This window comes from Olea europaea, unplaced genomic scaffold, assembly GCF_002742605.1.
Source record: "Olea europaea var. sylvestris unplaced genomic scaffold, O_europaea_v1 scaffold2262, whole genome shotgun sequence".
Taxonomy (NCBI): Eukaryota; Viridiplantae; Streptophyta; class Magnoliopsida; order Lamiales; family Oleaceae; genus Olea; species Olea europaea.
Window position 1 is genome coordinate 13,056 of NW_019240676.1, and position 24,924 is coordinate 37,979.

The 24,924-nt window shown below is 32.1% G+C and overlaps 2 protein-coding genes across 10 annotated transcripts; both read right to left on the reverse strand.

Annotated features, from left to right (window-relative positions):
- Positions 1 to 1,093: 1,093 nt before the first annotated feature.
- Positions 1,094 to 19,480, reverse strand: LOC111381154. 8 transcript variants are annotated; one of them, XM_023004898.1, is made up of 10 exons: positions 19,342 to 19,480; positions 17,771 to 17,830; positions 17,642 to 17,681; positions 13,260 to 13,456; positions 13,130 to 13,168; positions 12,901 to 12,987; positions 12,743 to 12,803; positions 12,207 to 12,310; positions 1,813 to 1,904; positions 1,094 to 1,660 (listed from the first exon to the last, which is right to left on the reverse strand). In XM_023004898.1, exons 1-10 carry the CDS (start codon positions 19,387 to 19,389, stop codon positions 1,546 to 1,548), a joined length of 843 nt encoding a protein of 280 aa, XP_022860666.1. In that variant the 5' UTR covers positions 19,390 to 19,480; the 3' UTR covers positions 1,094 to 1,545. The 8 variants fall into 8 exon arrangements, 4 of the variants coding, with proteins under 4 accessions (XP_022860666.1, XP_022860664.1, XP_022860667.1 ...); XM_023004896.1 differs by having other exon boundaries at positions 13,254 to 13,456; XM_023004899.1 differs by having other exon boundaries at positions 12,237 to 12,310; positions 13,245 to 13,456.
- A 1,818-nt stretch (positions 19,481 to 21,298) lies between these two features.
- On the reverse strand, positions 21,299 to 24,803 carry LOC111381155 (transcription factor MYBS3-like). Of its 2 annotated transcripts, none has more exons than XM_023004900.1 (3): positions 24,293 to 24,803; positions 22,444 to 22,667; positions 21,299 to 22,063 (listed from the first exon to the last, which is right to left on the reverse strand). In XM_023004900.1, the coding sequence occupies exons 1-3, from the start codon at positions 24,576 to 24,578 to the stop codon at positions 21,560 to 21,562; spliced, it is 1,014 nt and encodes a 337-aa protein (XP_022860668.1). In that variant the 5' UTR covers positions 24,579 to 24,803; the 3' UTR covers positions 21,299 to 21,559. The 2 variants fall into 2 exon arrangements, with proteins under 2 accessions (XP_022860668.1, XP_022860669.1); XM_023004901.1 differs by having other exon boundaries at positions 22,444 to 22,652; positions 24,293 to 24,800.
- Between the last annotated feature and the right edge of the window lie 121 nt (positions 24,804 to 24,924).

Consider the following 24,924-nt stretch of genomic DNA (forward strand, 5'->3'; position numbering starts at 1 on the left):
GTAATCTCCCTGAAAAATATGTTTTCTTTTACTCTAGAGTGACGGAAAAATTAAGAAACGTCTAGTACTAACTTACATTTTTGTAAGGTAATAAAGAAATAATTATATGAGAAGAAAATCATTTATAAAAAGTGAAATGAGTAATCTTAAAGTACCACACGGAACCCACCACTCTCCCTCCACACCATCATAACCATACTTAAGGTAGCAATTGGCTATATCTATAGGGTCTGCTTGTGAAATTCAGCCTGACATGACTGACTCACCTAGATCTCGAGCCGTGAAGGGCCTTGAGTCCTAGGGTTCGCCTAATTTATAGACTCCGAAAAAATCACATCATTGAAATTTTTGCATTCATCATATTGTGTATTTTTTTAAAAACGTAATTTGTTCAACTCAAAAACCCTTCTTTATTGTCAATTACATACGTAATGTTTCTCATTTTAGTGTCGAGCTCCATCTTGACAAAGGATAGAAAGTAATTTATTGTAGGAGGCGAGCCATTCTCTCCAATTTTAACGTCCACATTGGCAAATCCAATCAATTACATTAACATCTAACAAAGTGACTGAATTTGAAATAAATTGAAAATTTAATAATTTGATTGAGACTTAAAAGTTGAGTGACCCAATTGAGAATTAGCTCAAAGTTGGGTTGTTTCCAATGACCTTTACCCCAAAATTGACATATCAGGAGGACTTCTCAAAAATAACAATGCAACATGCGCACAAACATTGCATAAATGGGTTTACAAAATGTCACGTGACAATATTTCGTTGAATTTTGAACAAAAAATAAAGTTAAAATAGTCAATCAAATGCTGCCATGACAACACCTGTAAAACTATTCATGCAATTTATCTGTACAACTGTACAAGTATTATTTTTGTTCACAAAATAGTCGTTCAGGTTTTAAATTGCAAGGACACTTGATGCAGGTTTAGATTGGCTTAACTTATAAGTAATAAAAACAAGAGGTAAAAATCTCAAGAGTCCAACGGAATGTGTAAATAATAAATGAACAATAATTGTGCATAGTTGTGAATCCTACAAAATATAAGTTAAAATTAAAGTTTGATCAACTTAATTATAAGTTAAGCCAATCCAAACATTTATTTATTTAATGCATGTTTGTTACACAATATACAACAAGACTAGATAATATAATAACAAAATTTTTACTGCTTTATCTCGCTTAGTATTGTCCGCTGCAATCTACTCCTTTTCACACTGGAAAACTATTAATCTTCACAATTCAATCATGATACATCCTCATCTGAAACTAATATAACCCTGTTTTCCTCTATTTTATATCTTAAAACTGATGCAGATGTGCACAAAGGGGCAGAGAAGGTAAAAAAGCATCAATTAAATTGTAAAGAAATGAAGTGATTGTTTGGTGTAGCTTAAAAAGTTGAGATCAAAGCCAAGAGTTAATTTTAACCACTCATGTTATCAATTTTTATCAAAATCTGCTAAATTTTTATTTTTATCTTTTTTTATCAAAAGCTTTGTCAAACAACCCTTAAATGAAGAAAAGAAAATGTTATATACCGGTCAAGATTAGCGATGACAAAATAACAACATAAGCTAGGAAGAAGAAGATTGCTATCTGAAGGAAAAACTTCGGATTTTCCCTCATGTTTGGAGATGTAACGGACCTGTAAAACAGTAATTAATCGTCTTCATCAACCTTACCGTGGATCAATGTGTAGAGGGACAGTGAAAAAGAATGAAATTTGATGCTTTAGGAGATCAATGTGTAGAGGGACAGTGAAAAAGAATGAAATGTGATGCTTTAGGAGAAATTTACCTAGCAATGCGCTGAGAAAGCCGATGGAAGGGCATACTTTGAATAAAGACAATACCAGGTCCAGTTAGAACAGCAGTTACCAGATTTTCACCCTGCATGTGAAGAAATATAGTTAAAAATACGAGGGTTCAATGCCGTGATTGGCTTATTGTATGTTAAAAACGAACACGTTACTGTACATCTTGCAGAAATGTTTTAGGTTACAGAACAAATTGAAATTGCCAAAAAAAAAAATATAAATAAATAAAATAAAATAAAAGCAAACAATAACTGATTAACATGGAATTTTGGGCGTTAAAAGTTGACGAGATGAAATCTGGTGCTTTGCAACACAACGAATTTACATACAGTCTACACTTTACATTTTCTCAGGAACAAGTCAGTCAAAAATGTGCAAATCAGGCATAATAGCTCGAGGTCTACTCTGCTATAAACCACGTACACATAACAAGCTAAGTCGGTCAATATGCTTTCAATTAGCCATGATTGTTGGATGGATTCTAGAAAGCACATATCATTAGAAAAGCCAGTGAAGGAAAACTACAATAAAAAGAAAAATGAAAACTGAAAAAGAAACGAAGTATGTTTTGGAAGTGTTTATAATCAGTTATATAAATAAATAGAAATGAATGATGGATAAATAGGTAATACCAAGTACCCACGAAAAACAGACTGAACCTTGATTGCAGCAGCCTCTTCAACAGCAGAAGCTCTCGCAGAGGCAACACTCGTTAGCTGGATTCCTGTACTGAAAAATAATCAAATCGTTAAAAGTCTTAAAGAAAAACAAACGGATAGAAATTAAAAAAAGTAGAAATTTGAGAGTTGAAAAGGAACCTTCAGGGTCGACTCCATTTCAGTGTTTAATTTTTCGTCGACTGATTAGTCAGTTCTGATGAAGAGAACACAGTCTTTGTATTCTCTACATGATATCCACAAAGGCATAGGCAAAAAAGAAGCAGAAATCTGGCCTTGTGGTCCTTGATCGTGAGCTTTAGATCCTCCTCTACATCGTCGGTCACCGCAATGGATCCCAATTCTTTGTCTCCATTCTTCCTCATCGACAGTGGAACGAAAATCACCTTCATTTTTTTTGGAGAGGTCCTTTATATTGGCTATCCATATTTTGTATTTATAGAGGTGACATTAGTTTAAAAATCATGTAAGAAAGTGGTTTCCATGTAGAATTTGGAATGAAAAATGAAACAGGTCGCGAACTGAGATTTTGGCTTGTATTGTTGCGCTAGTAGGAAAGGGGGCACTCACCCAAGCCAAGTTTGAAGTCATTGTTTTTTATTTCATTAGTCGGTGGTCGCTCAGATTTATAAACTGAGCATTCACCCAGTTATAAAATCTTTCAAACTACATTTTAGTCTTCAAATTCTATTCTTGATACTTTAAGTCATTTTATCTTACAATTTTGGCCCTTTAACTTCCAATTGTAACCAATTGAGCCCATAACATCCTCAATCTTCATTTCATGGTCTGAATCAACGATTGGAATGTAGCAATTTAATCTTCATAAAAAATGAATACAGATATGGAAAACTATGTGCCCAAACAGCGAAATCCTCACTGCAGTCTGGCCGCAACCCAAAGAAGGGTATCTGGTGAGGAGCTTAGTTTTGAACAGGGTTAGCACAATATAACGTGGTAATCCAATTGCTAATTCTATGGAGATGCCTTCCCAAGGACTCTTCAATATGGTATGGATATACTCCTATTACTGTTAATCCTAAAAAAGATGAAATCCTCAATTTTTGGCATAATTTCGAACAACAATATTTTCCTCCTTGTTTGTCTCAAAAAATGGATAAACAAGCACTAAATATTATCTCTGTTCTAAAACACAGAATAATTTTATTTAAGATCCCAAATAAAGCCCTAAATACTTATCCTAGATCATGACACAAATTCAACACCTTTTGATACTAAGGGTAAGCATAATACGTTAGCAAAGGGTCTAATCATGACCTAGTGATGCAGGATAAAGAAGAAGGTAGCAAGAAAGGGGGAGAAACCGGAGAGAATGGGGGAAGAAACAAAAGAAGAAGCAGAAATTCAGGGGAAAAAGAGAAGGGAGAGGAAGGAGACGCCACAACCAATCTCAATAATTCATATTCATCAGAACTAATGAAGTTACATAGAACATTAGGTTTCAATAGTAAAGAGAAAAACTTAACTAGAACAGGCTTGGGTCGATACAAGCTCAATTACATAAATAAGAATCCAAAACTAAAACAAAGTCCAACGAAAAATAAATAGAAATAAATAAAATAGATGACGTCCTCATCAACTTTCCCGAGGTGGGAGAAAAACTCAACCATGTCGAGTTGATACATCACTGTAAGCTGCAATCAATCTGAAACTCCAAATACTTCAAGTCAAGTCACGAGAAACGATCTTTTTGACAAAAGAAGAAAATCAATCATTGGTTGGTGTAAATACTTCAATGGCAGGAAAGAAATTTTATGTGATCTTCAATGGACCACAAAAATGTTTCTATACAAATTGGGCACAAGTTGAACCACTTGTGAAAGGAAAAAAACTACAAACACAAAAGTTTTAAAACTTATACAGAAGCCCAAGAAGCTTTTGCCAAATTTCACGAAGAAAAAGGCTAAAGTCCAATGCCGTACAAACAACTATTTGAATTTGACAATATTCATTTGAAACCAAACTATTGTCAAAATCCAACTTCAATGGGAGCGAGGCCTAGATTTCCAGCTCAACTCTTTAATCCACCAAATGCAAACCAAAAGGTTATAATGATATCTTTTAAAGATGCAGTTGAAACTCAAAAAGAACCAAAATCTATTCCCAGTAGATTCAAAAGAATTGGGAAAATTTCTAAACCACAAGAGAGTCATTTTCTTAGTGGAATTACATTTGAAGACTTTCTCACATATGAGGAAGAAGCAAAAATTGTTGGACCATCTGTCCCTGAAATAGGATATTATGGAACAGTTGATAAAAAATTTGGACAATATATCTTTTTTGAAGGTGCAAATCCAACAATGGTGCAGACAGTTTTTCACTGTGGATTAATCAAAATGATTATTCTAAGTTAATCAATGGAAAAAATCCAAAAATTGGATAGCAATTTGATTAAAGTATTAAAAGAATTGTTATTAAAGATCAAAGTTTGCAGATGATGCTAAAAATTAACAGTACTATTCCTTTCTGTGATAAGGAAGGATGTCTTATCAAAGGATATCATCATATTCAAATCAAGACGATGCCGAAAATTTTTCTGAAAAAACCAATTCAAAGAAAGGTCGATGAATGTGTTAATGAGTTAACACTCAGAGATTAGAGAAATCTTTCATACCAAGGGATTTTAACTGGATTAAAATCTTTCAACAATGAATCAAAAATCAAGATAAATTACTCAACAGATTTTATCTTGGTCACCAGCAAGACGGGGAAAACAATCCAAAGTGATGGAATAAGAATTCTTTGCAATTTCGAAAATAATTTTTATAATTTGCCTAATTCACCAGCAGACTACTAAGGACGTCTTTGCAAATCTTTGAAACGGAGTCTTCGCAAATATCACGAATGCAAATAGTGCCATTTGCTTGAAGAAAAAGACAGAGAATTCTCCAGAAGATTTATTTTGAGAGACTGAAGGAGAGACAAGTGGAGGGACTGGATCCACTACTGAAAAGACATCCACCGAAAGCAAGACTAAGGAGGATAGATCAGATTAATTTTCAGAAAGAAATCTGCTTTTTGAAAAATCTGCCAACTTTTGACAAAGTTGCCACCAGCTTTTTGAAAAGAGGAAGTATCTTTGAAAAATGACGAAAATATTGTCATATCACTTTATCATTACTTTTGCCAAAAGCAAAAGAAAAACTGTTAATAGTGACAAAGAAACGAATAATAGCAGGAAGGAATCTTTCCAATCTGCTATAAAAGGAGGACTTGAAAAAGAGGAAAGAAGGAGAAATTTTTAGAGAAAAATTTTCTTATTCTGAATTCCTAAATGTATACACTGTGAGGCTAAACCCTCAAAGACAGTAGATCCATCTTTGGATCTTTTCATGTAATTAAATAAGTTTAAGAGTTCTTCATACTCTTAAACCTTCTTATTGAATAAAACTTTCATGTTTTAGTCAATTCTTCATACCTTTTCAGTTCTATATACAAACAATGTACGAATCTTTACAGAATCAATGGAACTAAAGTACTGTCAAGCAGGAGGCCGTAAAGGGAAGACAGTCCAAAAAGATTCAACAAAGTGAGACAAAGAAGTATACAGACAGAGAACGTAAGAAGAAGCCATCAATCTATACATAGTGTAAGAAGGTTATGAGTTTTAAAATTTCTTTAAATTTATTTAAAGCATGATTTCCATATGGATTCTACTGTCTACATAAAAATTTGTATACATTTCTTTAGATTATATACAATTTCTATACTTCCGCAATGTCCTCTCAAATATCAAGTAATTCAATAGTTGCTATCATATTTCCTTTATTCTTTTGTGGGTCTAAAGGATTTTCTGAACAACATTTATTTAAAAGTTCTAAAATTTCTCCCCTTCGAGAATTTATTTTAAAACTTTGTTTTTCTTCATTACTGATAAAAATATGACTTTTTTTAGCAATATTTTCACCTTGAATTTCTTTAAAATTCTTCTTTTTATTATCAATTTTCATTGTATTCAAAAATTTTTCTTGTAAAGCATTTATAGCCAATGTTTTTCTTTGTTTTGGAATCCATAATCTTTTACCAAAAAGAGTAAAACTTATAGATTCAATTTCTTCTATGAATGGATGATATAACTGACAAAAGTTATTTCCAATCATAAAATTAATTCCAGTTTCCAATTGGTAAACTGTTAGTACTTTGAAATGAAAAGTTTTCCATTGGGATTTATGGTATCCATTAATCTCAATGTTCAATCCTTTTACTACTTTAGAAACTTTAATTTCAGATTTATCTGCAATCTTAAGTTTAAAATTTTTTCAGATGTAACCCAAAATTGTTTTGGTATTATCCATTTACTTGCAGTACATACTGATGCTCCAGTATCTACATAAGCATGAATATTTATTTTTCTATATCCTTCAAAACTTGTACATAGATTGAATTTGGATTAGTAATATTCCTATTGCTCATCTTCAGATGTTGATTCTGAATAACTAAATTCAGATTTTGTAGTTAAGTAATACAATAATTCTGTATCACTTGGATCTTCTACTGGGTAGAATCCTTGTTTTTAAAATGTAGTAAGAAGTTTAATTCTTTCTTCATTTCCTTGTCTTGCTGGGCATTCATTTGCATAATGTCCAGATTCATTACAGAGCCAATATCTGCAATTCTTTTTCTTTTGAGGAAAAAATTTCTTTTTATCCATTTTTTTGTTTTTGATATTCCCTTCCCTGGGATTTTTAAAAAAAAATTTCCTTCTAAAATTTTTTTCTTGATATGGTTTTTTATATTTTTTAAAAGTATATTTTTTCTTTTTAAAAGATTTTCTCTTCTTTTCTTTTTTCTTAGATGGTAAACATCCATATTGTCCTGAAATTCTACTTGAGATAATTTTTACAACAGAATTTTGGATTTTTAATAATTGCTTATTTACTGTCTCTTACTAAAATACTTACATTTATTTGCAAGAAGATTTCTAGTAAGTGTTACAACCAATCCTAAAGATCCATCAATCTTTAAATTGAGTTTGGGATCAATATGATTTTCTTGTTTACTTATAGCATTATTAAAAAGTTTCATTACCTCATGATTAAAAGGTTCAAGAAGTTTCCTAATAAATTTTTCTGTTAATTCACTCTATTTGTTTTCAGGACAAATGTAGAAATACTTTAAAAATTCACAAACATAATTTTCAAAGTGACACATATCACATAGATTTATTTTCTCTAAGTGATTAAGTGCATCAGCAATTTCAATTGTTGTTCTTTTACTTTTAAAAACTTCATAAGTTTGTCCAGCAAATTGTTTATACAATTGTTCAACAATTCTTTTAACAAATTGTGGTATACTATATTGAGAATCTGCCCATATAGTGTTTTTTACATTATAATCAAATTTTTCTAAAAATGATCTAGTATTACCTCTGGTAGTTGCTAGGACATAATTCCATGAGTTTGCTTCATGTTTGATTATTTCTTTATTAATGATCATAGCTATCATTAAATGACTGTACCGTGCATCAATAATCTTTTCTGGTTCAAGTGTACAATCTAAATCTAGAATTGTAACTTCTTGTTGATTATTTCTTTTTGGAACAAATTCAGATTGTAATAAATTCTGATTTGTTTCTTCATTTGTGGGAATTGGTCTTGGATTATAATCTCCTTCAACCCTTTTTCCATCTCCTATAGGATTAGAACTAGAAGGTTCTTCAATTCTAATTCCTTGTTCTGTTTTAGGTTCCCTATTAGTAAAGAATCTTTCATGAATCACGATTTCTTCTTCAGATTCAGAGATTTCTTCATTTTCACTTAAGGATTCATTTGGTTTTGATTCCTCAGTGTCAGACTTTATTGTCATAAGATTTTCATTGTTTTCAATATTAATCTTTCTAACAATATTCTCAATTTTTTGTAATTCTTCATTTTCAAATGAAAGAAGTATATTTAAGAGTCCTAAATCATTGCTAGTCTCATAAATGTTTTCACGATTTTTTCTAAATTTTGACATATTAATTTAAAAATTTTATATCAAAATTTCCTTCAGATTTATTTGGTTGAATGTCTTCAATTTTTTCAAAAATTCCTAAAGAAATTTTTGGATTTTTCTTTTGTAAGGGGTTTTCATTCTTAACACCAACTATGATTATAGTAGAATGTTTTTCCATAGATCTTTCTGTATTTTCTTGAAGATTTTTAAGATATAACTTAATTTCTTCAATACTATCTTTTAAGTTTTTATTTCTTTCAAAATATCTGAAATAGACATTTTATTCTTCTCCATAAAGAGTTTTAACCATTTCATTGACTATATCTCTTAATTCTTTTAATTGTCTATCTCTGCTTGTTTCAGCTTCATTTTCTTCCTTCCATCTTGGAGGTATTCTTTTATTCAAAGATGAACTTCTAATTAGAAGTGGTCTTTGCTCTTTTATCAAAGGTCTTTGGTCAACAAGATTAATTTCCAAAAATTTTCTGGATGGTTGGATTAACCATTCAAATTATGTTTCCTTATGTTTCAGATAATCTGAAAATAAAGGATCAATTTTTATTCCTTTTGGTTTTTTAACAATTGCCATATTATGTTGGTTATGTATTGAATAACTAACAAGATATGATATTGAAAAACGTACATTAATGTCTTTAACTAGATCTGTTCTTCCATACTTATTTATAAAAGAAAGTATTCCATCAAAGTTTTTATCATGTAGACTTACTGAAAGTCTTGGATAAACTGTAAAAATTATTTTTCCACATGCTAGGTTCCCTTCAAGAGATCCTAAACATCCTTCATTGGGATTTTGTATTCTTTCATCAATCAAACACAGATATGGGTTGATGAATCTTTTCAGATAGAGTACTTCGTATTTGAATATGAACTACTCCAATTGTAACCCAACATAGATTCTTGCTATTATCAAGATCTATCTTTTGTTTTGCATTATTTATGTCTTGTTCAGTAAGTAAGGATATTCCTATCTTACCATATGTATACGTACAGCGAACTCTTTTTGAGATACACCATAGTATATATGTTTATTCCTTTTCATGAACTTATCTAAGAAACCTATTTGAGAAAAGATTTCTTTTGATTCAATTGCAAGTTTAGTCTTGCATATTTGAGCAAGCTTTTTATCTGAAATCATAATTTCTTTTGAGAAATTTTCTTGTGATTCAATCTGTTCATAGATCTCATCATTTTGTTCCATTTGTTCATTATTATGGTTTTCTTCTTCCATAATTAATGATGACATTCAATATAATGTAGAATAAAAATTCTAACACTATATGTATATTTTTGTAAAGCATCAATTTCATTCAATTTTGCTTTAACAATTTTATTTCTTGGTTTATTTGTTTGTAACAAATAATTGTAATTATTTTTATGAAAAATATAAACTTCATATTCAGAAGTAAATATAAGTATTTGTGTACTACAATTATGACAATCTATCATGCTGCAATATATCCTATGTATTTTAACCTTTCATTTAAAACTTGTCTTTCATCTTTTAATTCTTCATTTAAATTATTTAAGTACTGAATTGTTTTAAAACAGTTTAAATTATTTCTTGTTTTCTTTATTTCAGAAATGTCTTCATTAATCAAATAGATTAATTTTCTTAAAATTTTTACCTCTTTATGAATTTGCTTCATACCAAGGCTCTGGTACCAATTTGAGGGGAATTACGGAAGTATAGAAATTTTATATAATCTAAAGAAAAGTATATAAATTTTTATGTAGGCAGTAGAATCCATATGAAAATGATGCTTTAAATAAATTTAAAGAAATTCTAAAACGTATAACCTTCTTACAATATGTATAGATTGATGGCTTCTTCTTACGTTTTTTTGTCTGCATACTCCTTTGTCTCACTTTGTTGAATTCTTTTGGATTGTCTTCCATTGACAGCTTCCTGTCTGACGGCACTTTAATCCCATTAATTCTGTAAAGATCCGTGCATAGTTTGCATATAGAACTGAAAATGTATGAAGAATTGACTAAAACATGAAAGTTTTATTCAATAAGAAGATTTAAGAGTAAGAAGAACTCTTAAACTTATTTAATTACATGAAAAGATCCAAAGATGGATCTATTGTCTTTGAGGGTTTAGCCTCGCAGTGTATACATTTAGGAATTCAGAATAAGAAAATTTTTCTCTAAAAATTTCTCCTTCTTTCTTCTTCTTCAAGTCCTCCTTTTATAGTAGATTGGAAAGATTTTTTCCTGCTATTATTCGTTTCTTTGTGGGGTTTTTGAGCAGAATTCTCCCCTGTTGAAATAGCATATGTTTCGAGAAGTCTTTCTAACTTCTTTTTCAAAACTGTTATCTCTTATTGTCTTGTTGAGATTTCAATTTCTTCCATCTCAATTTGCATTTGAAATTCTTCAATTTGTTCTTCAATATTGGTCATTTTTACCTGTGAATGCAAATTCTCTAGTTAATGAATCAGCTAAAGAATTATTTTTCCCTTTAATGATTTCAATTTTGAAATCATAATGGTTGAATCACATCTGCCATCTGATCAATCTTCCTTGTTTGTAGTCTGGATGTACCTTATTCTTCATAAAAGAATTACAAGTACTTGAATCAGTTCTAATAATAAAATTATCAGAAATTATATAAAGTCTAAACTTTGTTATAGCCTTTTTCATAGCTAAAATTTCTTTTTCATTTATGTGATAATTTCTTTCTGCTTTAGAAAAAGTTCCAGAAGTATATCCATATAATTTTTCTTCTGATTGATCTTGAAAATCAATAGCTTTTAGAACTGCTCCCCAATGTTCTTGGGATACATCTGTTTCAATTATCATTTTATCTCCTTCTTTTGGATGATATAATGATGGTAAAATTTTTATTTTAGATTTGATTTTTCCAACATAAAGAGTATCCGCTTTAGTCCAAATCCATTTAAAATCTTTTTTCAATTTCTTTTGTAATGGTGTCCTCATTTTTCCCAAATCTTTAATAAAAGATTCTGCATAAGTGAGACATCCAAAAAATCTAATCAATTGTTTTTTTATCTTGAATTTCATTTGGAAATTCATTAATATGAATTAGAATATGAGGTTTAAGTTGTTCATAACCATTGGCTATATCTAAACCTAAATATCCAATTTTTTCTTTAAATAATTCTGCTTTCTTTTCAGATAGCACAATTCCTACATTTATTGCCTCTTGGAAAACAATAATTACATGATTTTCATATTCATCTTCAGTATCTGAAAATACTAAGATGTCATCAATATGAACACAGAAGATACCAGGTGCTTGTTTTAAGCCAAATGGTACTACTTTCCATTGATAGTGCCCTTGTGGACAACTAAAAGCTATAAGATGTTTAGCTTCTCGGTCAAGTATAACTTGCCAAAAACCTAATTTACAATCAAAGGATGAAAAAATTTTCTTTCCTTTTATTAATTGTAAAAGACTTTGCATATTTGGAATTAAATATCCATCAGTCTTAGTTATTTTATTTAGTTGAGAATAATCTACAACCATTCTAGCTTTTCCACGTTTGATGCTTTACAAAACTATACATATAGTGTTAGAATTTTTATTCTACATTATATTGAATGTCATCATTAATTATGGAAGAAGAAAACCATAATAATGAAATTGTATATAATCTAAAGAAAAGTATATAAATTTTTATGTAAGCAGTAGAATCCATATGGAAATCATGCTTTAAACAAATTTAAAGAAATTCTAAAACTCATAACCTTCTTACAGTATGTATAGATTGATGGCTTCTTCTTACGTTTTTTGTCTGTATACTCCTTTGCCTCACTTTGTTGAATCTTTTTGGATTGTCTTCCCTTGACGGCCTACTGCCTGACGGTACTTTAATCCCATTAATTCTATAAAGGTCCGTACATGATTTGTATATAGAACTGAAAATGTATGAAGAATTGACTAAAACATGAAAGTTTTATTTAATAAGAAGGTTTAAGAGTATGAAGAACTCTTAAACTTATTTAATTACATGAAAAGATCCAAAGATAGATCTATTGTCTTTGAGGGTTTAGCCTCGCAGTGTATACATTTAGGAATTCAGAAGGAGAAATCATTCTTTTGTTTAAATTAGTAACATTCTTTTTAGAAGGAAGTATAACTCACAATCATGTACCCTGTCACTAATTACAAGCAAAGTTCTCTTAATATGCTTAATATGCAATATTTCATCATCCTAATATCCATGTCAAATGCTCTACTCAAAAGCCAAAAAGTATTTTACAGCAGTGACAGCAATTTAATGAAACAGACCAGAACCACCCCCAACTAAAATTGCAAGTCCTTGACCAGATATCTTCTGCCTCAAAAATCCCTGCAGATATAACTGACTTAATTATCAACTATTTCACTTTTACAACCATATTCATGATAGGGTAAAGGACAAAAAGCAAATAATCTTGTCCTCCCACCTCAGCACTAGCAATAGCATTGCGTGCCCTAGGATCAACTGTATTATTGATTTTGACATCATTAATTGAACAAAGAAATACATCTGGCTACAAAACAATATTAACAATCATACTCCAATCAAAATGACAGTTAACTAGGAAAAGTTGGGGGGTGGGGGAAGGCGTAATATAAAATCGAACCAAAACTTTGAGCAAAATACAGAACAATTTGATCGCCAATGATTGATACCTGGCACAACATTTCGCCGCCAAAAATTGCCAAGTCAATCTGCACAAGAAATGTAGATCAGTAACATTAAACAGGAAACATTTTCATAAGATCTAATCATACTTTATGTAATTGCATAGTGAACCAATATCTGAATAATGATGCAATCTGGAATAATTCTTGCTAGAGACGGTGCAGCAATTCTGACAAATCCATCAGCTGAACCTTTATTATGGAGAACTATGCTCGTCACACTTTTTCCGAAAATCCACTGCAACACACCTGCTTCATTTTCAGGTGCATAAACATTTTCCATTTGGACAGACCCAGACATATAGCACATGGTACCTGGCAAAAATCCAGACACAGAAGGCACATAAAAGGGGTGAATAGAAAAACAATCGAGAATTGAAAGGTGGAAAAACAAATGTAGGTAACTACAGACAATTATGTGAAAGCATAAGAACTAACCATATTTAAATCACCTAAAAGCTTATTCATCCTTAAATTAAAATTCAACAGAGCTTGGATTAGACAAGCTTCCTGAATAAGACAAAGTACAGAGACTCTTTCTTCAGCCATTGTGCTTTATGAGCATAAGATTCATCCGCTTCTAAGGATATCTTAATTTCTATGATTCCATCCAACCCTATTTCATTATCAGCCTTTGATTTATAGAATGTTCAAAATGATGTGGTAGTAGAAAAAGGTTTATAAGAATGTTCATCATAAAATTCCATATATTTTTCAGATAAGTTAAAAACTCAAAATGGAAATTTATTAATCTCAAATGGATTATAATGATATGCCCTTCCACTTAAGGCACCTAATGCATTTACAGAGACTCTTTCTTCAGCTATTGTGCTTTATGAGCATAAGATTCATCCACTTCTAAGGATATCTTAATATCTATGATTCCATCCAACCCTATTTCACTATCAGCCTTTGATTTACAGAATGTTCAAAATGATGTGGTAGTAGAAAAAGGTTTATAAGAATGTTCATCTTAAAATTCCATATATTTTTCAGATAAGTTAAAAACTCAAAATGGAAATTTATTAATCTCAAATGGATTATAATGATATGCCCTTCTACTTAAGGCACCTAATGCATTTACAGAGACTCTTTCTTCAGCTATTGTGCTTTATGTGCATAAGATTCATCCACTTCTAAGGATATCTTAATATCTATGATTCCATCCAACCCTTTTTCACTATCAGCCTTTGATTTACAGAATGTTCAAAATGATGTGATAGTAGAAAAAGGTTTATAAGAATGTTCATCATAAAATTCCATATATTTTTCAAATAAGTAAAAAACTAAAAATGGAAATTTATTAATCTCAAGTGGATTATAACGATATGCCCCTCTTCTTAAGACACCTAATGTATTTCTAATGAAAATGTGAACATTTATACAGAAGATTTAAAGATTGGGAGGCAAACGGATTTGTTAAACCACTTAATCTAAAAGCTTAAATGAATGCATGTGTATATAATTGATATATTTTCTTCAACATGCGCTAGGTTCATTTTTCCCCAATCTGGCTCGAGTGGGAGGAATCTGCCACACCACTTTCCATAGCAAGAACCGTCATCTTTCTTGAACCTTCAACTTCCACAATGCCTTCCATTCTGCCGGAGCCAAACACGTACACAATTAAATGAAATGGGTGAGGTGAAACTAGAACCTAAGATCTTTGCTTTGTTACCCTATTAAATCGCTTGATTTAAAAGCTTAAGTTGTTAGAAATAATCAAGAATATATGTTACATATGAGATGTCAATATTTTCTATTAATTCATAAATTTGACGAATGTACAATACGGTATGACCATACTGAATAAAAATGGTAACAAGGAAAATTTAATAGCTAATCTGATCATACCGTATTGACCAGGAAACCAATGCCACATTACCCCCAAAACAACTTAGACTTGAGGATCTGGTTCTCATCCCTCAAAAAATCGAATATTCATCCATTTGATATAGTTTCACCCCCAACCCATTCTAAGATTTCATTATCCTGTCCTCATATTACAAGTGCAACACATACTTTAACTGAAACCATCCATGTTCCCCCTTCTGTGAATCAATTTCTGAATTACAGTGAAGAACAATAAAAAAGCATGCTGTCTTGTAAATAAAAGCTAAGGTTTGCATGGGATACTTAATATTAAAATCAATTCCAATTATCATGATCCATCTTAGCAAAATAACTTCTATTTTATCATTGTTGAATCTGTTTGGATGCACACTTTTTTCCTGAACTTAACATCTCGTACTCAAGGTGTACAAATTCTTATTTTATCCTCTTCCCTACATTTTTATTTGTACAAACAGAATAGTTTATTGTGGGTTTAATTTAATTGAATAGAGCCCATCTCTTGTTCCTGTTATTCATAAACAGGTGAATGAGCTGATCTGTTATGGTCATGAAAAGAAAGAAATCCAAAACGAAACTTAGCCACTGTGAGTTGTCATTAAGAATCCAGACAGAGATTCAGCATACCGTTGATTCTAAAGGAATGCCGCAACACGATCATCTTCTAATTTCTATTGATTCCTAAGAATATAGATATAAAAAACACTTTGATTCACGCAAGAATACACAGAATTTGGACTTGTTGATTTTTTAATATCAAATCCCGAAAATTTAAGAAATTGAAAAACTCCAAAGTTTATAATATTTATTCCAAAACAACCTCAATGTCATGATGGCTTACAACCTTATTTAAAGAAATAACTAGAATATATATAATTACAAAAATCTAGTTAATTACTATGACTAATAGATAATGATTAAAATTAAAAGACCTAATATTCAAAATTAATCCTAAATAAACAGAATTAAAATTCGAATTTATTTAATAAAGAAAAAATAACTAAAAGATAATTAAAAACTCAATCTTCATCAAATAGTCATTCTCAGAGTGGGTAAATTGTAGAACCCCAAATAATTCTAGACACCTTAGTGGCACTAAAATATGAATATTGGGTAACTAAAGTATACTTCAGATTTTTATTCTCATTTGAGACCTATTTTCGACATAGGAAACGTTCGATTTGGAAAATGATATCTAAATAAAAGTTTAGCTCTTTGAGTTAGCTTTCCAATGCACTTTGAATTATCTCAATCGGATGTCGGGAGAAGAAGTTACGATAGAAACACTAAAAGTTGTGCAGTGTCAACTGGACTACAACCGGTCGACCAAGACTGTCTGAAATGAAAATTCTCGTTTTTTTCTAAAATTTAAATATTTATTTTCATTAATTATTTTCTCAAAGGGCCACCCACGTTTTTGACAATAAAAACCCCACTAAATTAAAACATTTAACCTCAAACTTAAATGGCACTCATGTTTTCTCTTTTAAATGAAATTTGACCCATCATTTGCTTTAAGTTATGAAATATTTACCTATAAATAGAGACCTCATTTCACTCATTTTTTCACACACCAAAAGCAAGAGCTTTTACACACTAAAAAAAAGAGTTTCCAAGAGAGAAAAAGAGAGGGAGGAAAGCTATTTTTCCTAAAAGTTTAAGAAGTGTTTTCAAGCATCAATTCTCAACGGCTTTCAAACATTCAAGGAGTACATTTCTTTCAACGTCCAAGTTTAATCGAAAATTTCAATCCAAGTTTTCAAAGTTTCAAAAGCATCAATCAAGGTAGGTAGAAGAGCAATGTGTTTAATCATGTTAAGTTATAAGTTTCAATTCATGTTAATGTTTGTATGTCAAATGGTACTCCGGTACGGCATATCACTCTATGTTAATGGTTGTATGTCAAATGGTACTCCGGTACGGCATACCCCTCTATGTTGAAGAAATGTTCGTATGTCAAATGGTGCCTCCGGGTACGGCATGTATGAAAAGTTCTAAAGTTAATATTTTGAAATGTATAGCTTGATCACGAATGCACCTATGACACCTATTGGGTTTTTCAACTCACGGGTTTAATTCCATCTCTACAGATTGAAGGAATTCTACCTCAGGCATGGATGGAGGAGAAGATGGAGAGTGATGCAACGAGCCCATGAAAATCCGGTGAATAAGTGATTTGAATTTATTTTTATGAAATGTTTTCCATTGTTATTTCTTTAAAGTTTTGAATAACACAGAATGCGAGAACAAGTTATGTTTTCGTCAAATAAATTACATTTTGTTGTTTTGAAAAGTGATTCAGTGTTTTTGTTTAAAGTATTTGAAGTATTGTTATTTAAATTATTATCCGAAGATATAAGCTTCCGCTAAAACGTATACACTTATTACTAAACCACCAGTTAAGCTAAGTAAAGTAAGTAGCGTTCCGATACACTAGGGGTCGGGGCGTTACATATATCTCGAAAAGATTCATTGGCATCCACCTGCTCATAGTATTTCATAGTCAAAAGAAATAAGTATGTCTAATCACAGAGTTGAAATTTTAGAAATTTTAGATAACTAAAACTATAGAGCATCAGCATACGAATCAAGGGAAAGCTTCAATCATTCCAATGGTTGCATATTAGGAAACAAATAAAATTATCGTACCAGGCTTTCCAATCACCTTCTCTTGAGGCTTCAACATTAGCTAATGAGAAGAAAAAATGAGGAAGAAGCCTTAATTAGATAGAAAATAGAATTTCCTCCAGCAACAAGAAAGAAAATACTCGTAAGTACCTGAACTATCTGAGCTTCACTGCCCAAGATCTGAAAAGGTGTAACAGCGTCTTGTGGGCTCTATAAAATAATTTTCATAAACAATTACAAGTGATGATAACCACTCCAGAAAAGAAAAAGAAACTGCTCATGGAGATGATTACAGAATTAAGGTAAGAATAAACAAAGAAATGCTTCTTCTATTAAATTCCATATAAAGCAAAACGGTTTTAATTTATTCTTATATTAAATGTTATGCAGGTTAGACAAAACATTTGAACTTCTCACAAGCTGGGTGCCAATTAAAGGATAGAAACAACTTGAAGTTCATAGATTTATGGATCTAAATCCCAGACAAGTAATTTTTTTTTCTGAATTTCCACTAAAGCCCCAAATAGTGTTAGTGATGCAATTATACGCATTAGTCTCATTTATGCATAAATTAGACAGTGCTGAATATTACATATTGTTGAACAAACATGACAAACGCTCACTTAGTATTTAGTAACATTAGCAACTAGCGAGACCTATTGTCATTCCTTGATTTTCATAATGAATGCTATAGTGAGAAATTATGGCAAATTACAATTACTCAGTAGCCCTATGGAATAAAAATTTCATGTACTCGTCTCCTTCTTCTCTTACTTCCTCTTCACATCAGTTAGTGGTAATTGCTAAAACAGCTGGTCTGGCTTATAATTAATTAAGCTGGTAAAATATTGGTTTGAATTTTTTCAAAATTTCCACTAGAACTCCAAATAGTGTTTGTGTGACAATAGTGCGCCTTACTCTCATTTGGGCATAAAATTAGACAAAGTATTCAATATACACCTCCTTGAACAATCATGACAGTAAACTCAGAAATAGTAGCAACTAGCAAGTTAAGATGATACTAATTGACTTTATAGTTAATAAAGTTGCTAAACTATTTTGCTGTATAGATAACACGGCTTCCTATTTTGTCATCTTCTTCAGGTGGTTAGGCTATTTCTATTATATTGCTTATCCTCTCAGGTGGATTCATTGTATTGGAGAAGGTTGTTACAACTCTTTCTATATAAAGGCATCAGAGAAGGAGACTATATATACAATCAAGGCCGCCTTCTAATCTTTGTTTCTTAACTTTTGGGATAGCACTAAAATGCCTCCAAAGAGGCCTGAACTTCCCTCATGCATAGTTTGCAAGTAAAAAATTACAAGGCAAAAATCTGGAATTCATATTTGCCTAACTCGCGTATTACTTGTATTCTTGAGCAAGAGTTGCATTGGAATTAGAAAATTCAAAATTCAGGCACATGAGCAAGTTAAAGTTCAACCACAGTTCAAAAAGGTTTGAGTTCAGGCACGCAATGATCACAGCCCATAAACTAGAGCATTCACGAGTTCTCATCATAGTTCAAACACGACGACAATTATAAAATTGATTCTTTACAGCCCTGACTAGAAAACAGTAAATTCATTTCACCACTTACAATTTTACCACACATTTGATCAACAACATTGAATAAACAAGGAACAACAATTATTGACTGCAAACGCAATAATAATCCTAAATTTAAAATCCTAAATTCAATATTATATATATCGATTACCTGATAAACAAAAGGTTGAAAATGTGTAGAAAAGAATGGAGCGGCCATAGAAAGGTAGAAGTCGTAGCTCGGAATTCTTAGCAGATCGCAGAACTAAAAATCAAATAACCATTATTATGCAGGGTTTTGTTCTACTGCATTTTCATCTATGTTACGCTGATTTATTTTCAATTTTCAGGAAACTACAGTTTAGGTCCTCAATCTATTGGAATTTATCAAGTAGATCCTCAACCTATTGGTTTACGGGATGAAGTCTCCTCCTTTTTATTTTGTGGCACTCGAATCCCCAAAACATAATTTTGTTTCTTTGATTAAAACTCACATTTTTAATTAAAAAGATATTTTACCTTTATCGTTTACTATATATAAAGACGAAATAAAAATAAAAATTATATATAAGTTACTGAAAGGTGGGGGTGAGTGGGTGACTATGGAAGGCTAGGCCAGTTTAATTTTAATTTTTGTTCATATATAATAATTTTTTGTAAAATTAAAAATAAGATTAGAGTCATAAATTTAACAAAATTGATTTACTATTTAAACATAAGGTAAAATCAAGGGGGTTCAAATATTTGAAAACTGAAAGGGTTGGATACTGAGCCAAAAATATAGATCGAAGACCTACTTGTTTCATTTTCAATAGGGTGGGAACCGCAGATGCAATATATCCTTCAAGATTTAAGTCCGTGGCAATTTTGTCAATCCGATGAGTTTGATTCAATGACATTGCAATGTGCCATTGGAATGATTGGATAGAGACTCGCTGAAGACGTGGCCGCATTTCAAGTCCTAGGTTGTATTTAATTGCATTTATTTTTCACGAAAAATATCAGTTTTTCATTCAAAAATTTCACTTTGAAGTGTTTGATTGATTTTTTATTTTTATTGAAAATAGTTTCTAATTTTTGAAAATGTGCCTAATTGTTCTTGTTTTTAAGAAAAATATTTTCTTCTCAAGAGTGAATTTTTATTTTTTTCCAAACAAGAAATTAATCATTTACACTCTTACATTCTATTTATTTATTTATTTTTAATAAAATTGGTGTATTATTTGCTTTAACGATCATTAATTGTAATATATTTACCCAAACAATATTTGGTAAATAATTTGTTAAGAAGATTGAGGGTTGGGAATCAGTTCAAGAAAAACTGAATTAGGAATTAAGCATAAAGCTTCACCACGTGTGCATATAAGAAATATCGTCCTCGCTCTCTCGTTCTTGTTCTTGTCCTCACGATGACGACTCCTATCCCAAAGATGGGATTGTGTCAATACTTGATCATTTAGCTTCAAACTATGAATTATCACGAACAATTCATGGGAGAAACGTCTAGACATAAATCAATCATAACATGTTATGATGCTTCAAACAATACACTTTAGATAAAAATATTGCTCATCAAGAATTGCAGTGAGTATAATCTTGAAGTCATACTCCTAAATCAAATCCCCAAAGCATATCTTTGAGAGTTCTACTAATCAACAAACAATTTACAATGCTTCTTTCATGCGTGGCATCACACCAATTGTAAAAACCTAATAGGCCAAAATGTATCGTCAAGTCTAGTTTTCCTCCTATAAGTGGGCAGCTATACCCAACTTGGGTTAATGCATGAGCCAGCTTAAAGGTCCTAACAAATACAGCAAATTACCCATTTCTTACCAAGATCACAATTCCACGGAAAAGGAGCCGAAGAGTTATCAATTTGTCGACCTCAAGAACAGGCTGGGAAAGGGATATGTAAGTTTTTCCAGCAGTTACTTGTAAAAGGACGCTAACAGGATAGAAGCAAAACGAAGCAGATCGTAATGTACTGCCGAGTCTTTCGGTTCGCTAATTGTACTGCTCTCAACTGTGCAATAATATGCAGCAATATTTTTTTTTTTTTTTAAATGAATGCCTAATGTAGTATCTTTAATGAATTGTCATAGAGGATAGCTTAGAAGTAAAGGTCGTGATCATAAAATTTTGATCTCCAACTATGCACAGAATAAATATCTCAGAAGTAGAATATAACAGAAAATCAAGCTAGGAAGCAGGAATTGTTCGACCAAGAGGTTTTTGCCACTTACGAACATTATATCCAAATCCAAAATTTATAAACACACTATACAGATAAAAACTGTAACTTACCCCAAAGCTCTATACTCTATTGTCTTTCTATTAACAGGAGATCTCTTGAGCACTCTGGATGATAATGCATTTTTTTTTTCTTTTTAAACAGCACGGATAGGACTGTGGCTCGAGTTCATGCGTGACCCTCCCGAAGCATGATTTGCATGGAAGGCAGAAGGCCTTGTAGAGCCTTCAACCAATTTAAGAGAGAGGGTAGATTTTCCCGCATCACCAAGGGATTCCCCTATGCTTAGTTTTGACATACCTATCAGCTCATCAACATTAATGAGGCTCTTTGAATGAACAGCTGTTGGCTTAACCACTTCATGGGTTTCTTCCTTCACTGGCTCCATACTGTAGCCCGGCAAAAAGGGAAAGGACAGAGGAAAATACGGAGCGACATAAGCTGGACAAACAACTGGGTAAGTGTATTGTGAGCCCACTGACTTAGGAAGCATGGTTTCACCGTCATTGGAATTTGCACACTCCATCGATTCACATTCTTCATCTGCAGCGGGAGGAGGTGGGTGGGTGCTGCTCTGCATCTCAGCTTCTGGGGGCACCACTGCAGAAATATCTCTTGATATCACTGGAGTGTCAACCGACTGCAAAAATACAAGGAAAATGATAACATCTATAAAGTGAAAGTGCGTACTGTTAATGACTGAAGCAGCTCACAGCATATAGAATATCATATTGCAATCAAGTACTAGATATTTTAGACATTTTAATTCTCCAAGCAGAAGGGCCAACCAGATCACAACTGTGTTTTATCTTATTTGAACATTCCCATTTACGTTGTTTACACTTATATAGGAGGGGTAATTTCCAATTACATTTGCCCATGTTAGAAACAAATAGACACAACTCATTCGGAAACCTTATCTGTTGCTGTAAAGTTTCTGTTGTACCACAGATTAAGTAATGATATGCCAAATGGCTAGGTAGCATAATCATTTTACACAGGGAAAAAGAGAGCGCTTACTTCATCTACCACAATATCAAAGAGGCTGGTACGTCTTTTTCTTCTAGAAACACTACATTGCCTGACAAAATATTTCTGGGCATGGCTAGCCACCTGGGTAGGCGATCTAGAGATAACAAAATTTCGTGCAATTCCTCGCCAATCACCTTTGCCAAGCTTTTGCAAACCAAGCAAAAACATCCTATGTTCCTCTTCAGTCCATGGAATGCCTGAAAATAAAATAACTGAATTTTCAGAGATGACATGCATGGCATGTCAAACAAGTGATGCCCAAAAAGCGATTTTACAGGCATGTTCAATAACATACATACCAATACTTAAAACAATATTAAGCCCTTGTTTGAGCCCAATTCTTTTAAAAAATCATTTTTTCAAAACTCATTTTCAACCACACATTCTTCAATAAAATAATATTACACGCAAACCAAAACTTTTCTTTAATTTTTAACCACACATTCTACATCAATCTACAATTCAAAATGCATTCTTCACCCCAAAATGGGAATCAAACAAGGGCTAAGCTTGACAATACATCAAAAGTAACCTCACGGGTGAAAATTACATTATTTAGCCTATGAAAAAATTTTCAAACAATAACACTAGCAGGCAAAGCCAATTTTCAGTAACCATCAGGCCTTAGCAAGCAAATAATAAAGATCTTCTACAATATTTCATGCCTTGAGATACTCAATAAAATATATAACTCACTCCACTGTTGGTCTGCTGACATTTCTATAAACGATTTTCAATTTTACAACAAAATAAATCCATTTTCTGAGAGCTCATTTCAGATTAGTATACCTCCACTATCGGTCTCCCAAGTTCCTATTCATTTGGTTAAATCAAAATCACAGAATTTACAGATATTAAATTCAAGTACTGTACATATTGTTCACAACCACCAAGAAAAAATCATGAAGGCATTCAGCATGAAGAAGAAGAAGAACGGATAAATTGTATATAAAGCAAAAGATTTATACCGCTAACTTCAGTCAATCAATGGCTTGTGACTGTATATAAACATTTCTAGTTAACCAGCTCAGAAAGTAATGTTCAATCAAACCATTCACAGGAGATAGTATGTGCACGTATATCTCTGCCTTTGTCTATCACTTCTTAAATTTCTAGTTTTCTACCAAAACAGATAAGAAATCTACTGATAATTCACATTATGCAATGACCAAACTACTGGCCTGTTTTCTATCTTGTATTCTTGTTTTTGTTTCTCCAAAGAAAAGGTCATCTGTCCAGTGTCAATATGGCCAAAAATCCTAAATTGATCATATAACTTTCAACTAAAACCTTTCACTCTTTTATATTTCTTTCCATCTCCCTGTAATCAAAAGCAGATGCTGGATACGTACATGTAAGTGCAATACATTATAAACTTCGATCAAAAGGAAATAATAATAATTCGTTCAAGCAGTTCTTTCATTAATTCGTCAAAAGATTTCCAACAAAATGTTCAGTTTCACACGTTCAAATACACTTTTAAAACAGCATGTGCATCTGGATATGCAAATGATCCACTATTTTAAAAAAAAAATAGTAGATCTATCTCGGTAAAAAGATTCTCATCTTATTTCATAAAAAAAGATTTACATATGGGAAACACGGAGGCAGGCATGACCAAATGCAGCCTTATACCCCTTTCTGTGCATAAACTATTTCTTCAGAAATCCAATTTTTGTGCTGAAACAATTTTATTCCGAACTTTAATTAATAACAACCATTCCCCCACGTATCCCTCAAAATATAGCATTTACATAATCACAAAAAAGTTTATTCCGAAAAAGTTACATACTTCCACACAAACAAAATTAAGGGGAAAAAGACTTCGAATTTAAACCTTTCTTCCTTTCTCGGCTGGAAGATGACCCAGCAACGAAGTCATCGGAGGCATAGCCGTCAGCAGCGCCGGAGGCGTGATCTGGGGTTTCGCCCGTAGAATCTTGAGCAACGCCGTTTTGGGGAGTCCCAGTTCCACCATTCATATAATGGGTCAAGTTCCCCATACTCGCACTCTTTCGGATCGACTCATCAGTCAATCGGACTCCAAACAGCTTCACCCCTCGATTGGGACACGTCCGAGAATTGTGCCCGTTGTGGCTGCAATGCGAACACTTCCTCGTCATCCTCGCAAATACAAGAAGAAAACAGTTTGGACTGAATCGGATATGATTTAATAGGTCTTTTATAACATGATTTAAGAGAATAGTTGTTGGGATTTTATCATGGGGTTGAAATTGTTGCTCGAAATGAAGCTAATGTGTAGATACAGATAGAGAGAGAGAGAGAGAGAGAGAGAGAGAGGAGCACGAGAAGAAGGGGATAAAGCGGTGGCGTGATAAAATAATGTACTGTCGGATTTTGTGCTCGAAAATGAATTTACGTCAAAGCTAAAGGGCTGCGGAGATAAAATGCGGACAGAAATTGAACGTGAAGTCGATTCCCATTATTTCTTTCGAAATTCAATTTTCT

Excerpts from the sequence above, each read along its gene's own strand:
- LOC111381154 (XM_023004895.1), bottom strand. The coding sequence starts at position 19,389 with ATGGCCGCTCCATTCTTTTCTACACATTTTCAACCTTTTGTTTATCAG. Across the intron at positions 17,831-19,341 it reads TTCAACCTTTTGTTTATCAG|AGCCCACAAGACGCTGTTAC; the intron begins GTAATCGATATA and ends ATTATTTTATAG. Across the intron at positions 13,169-13,244 it reads TTCAGATATTGGTTCACTAT|ATTGACTTGGCAATTTTTGG; the intron begins GCAATTACATAA and ends TTTCTTGTGCAG.
- LOC111381155 (XM_023004900.1), bottom strand. The coding sequence starts at position 24,578 with ATGACGAGGAAGTGTTCGCATTGCAGCCACAACGGGCACAATTCTCGG. Across the intron at positions 22,668-24,292 it reads CAGCCGAGAAAGGAAGAAAG|TTATTTTATTTTCAGGCATT; the intron begins GTTTAAATTCGA and ends CTGAAAATTCAG. Across the intron at positions 22,064-22,443 it reads TTGATATTGTGGTAGATGAA|TCGGTTGACACTCCAGTGAT; the intron begins GTAAGCGCTCTC and ends GTATTTTTGCAG.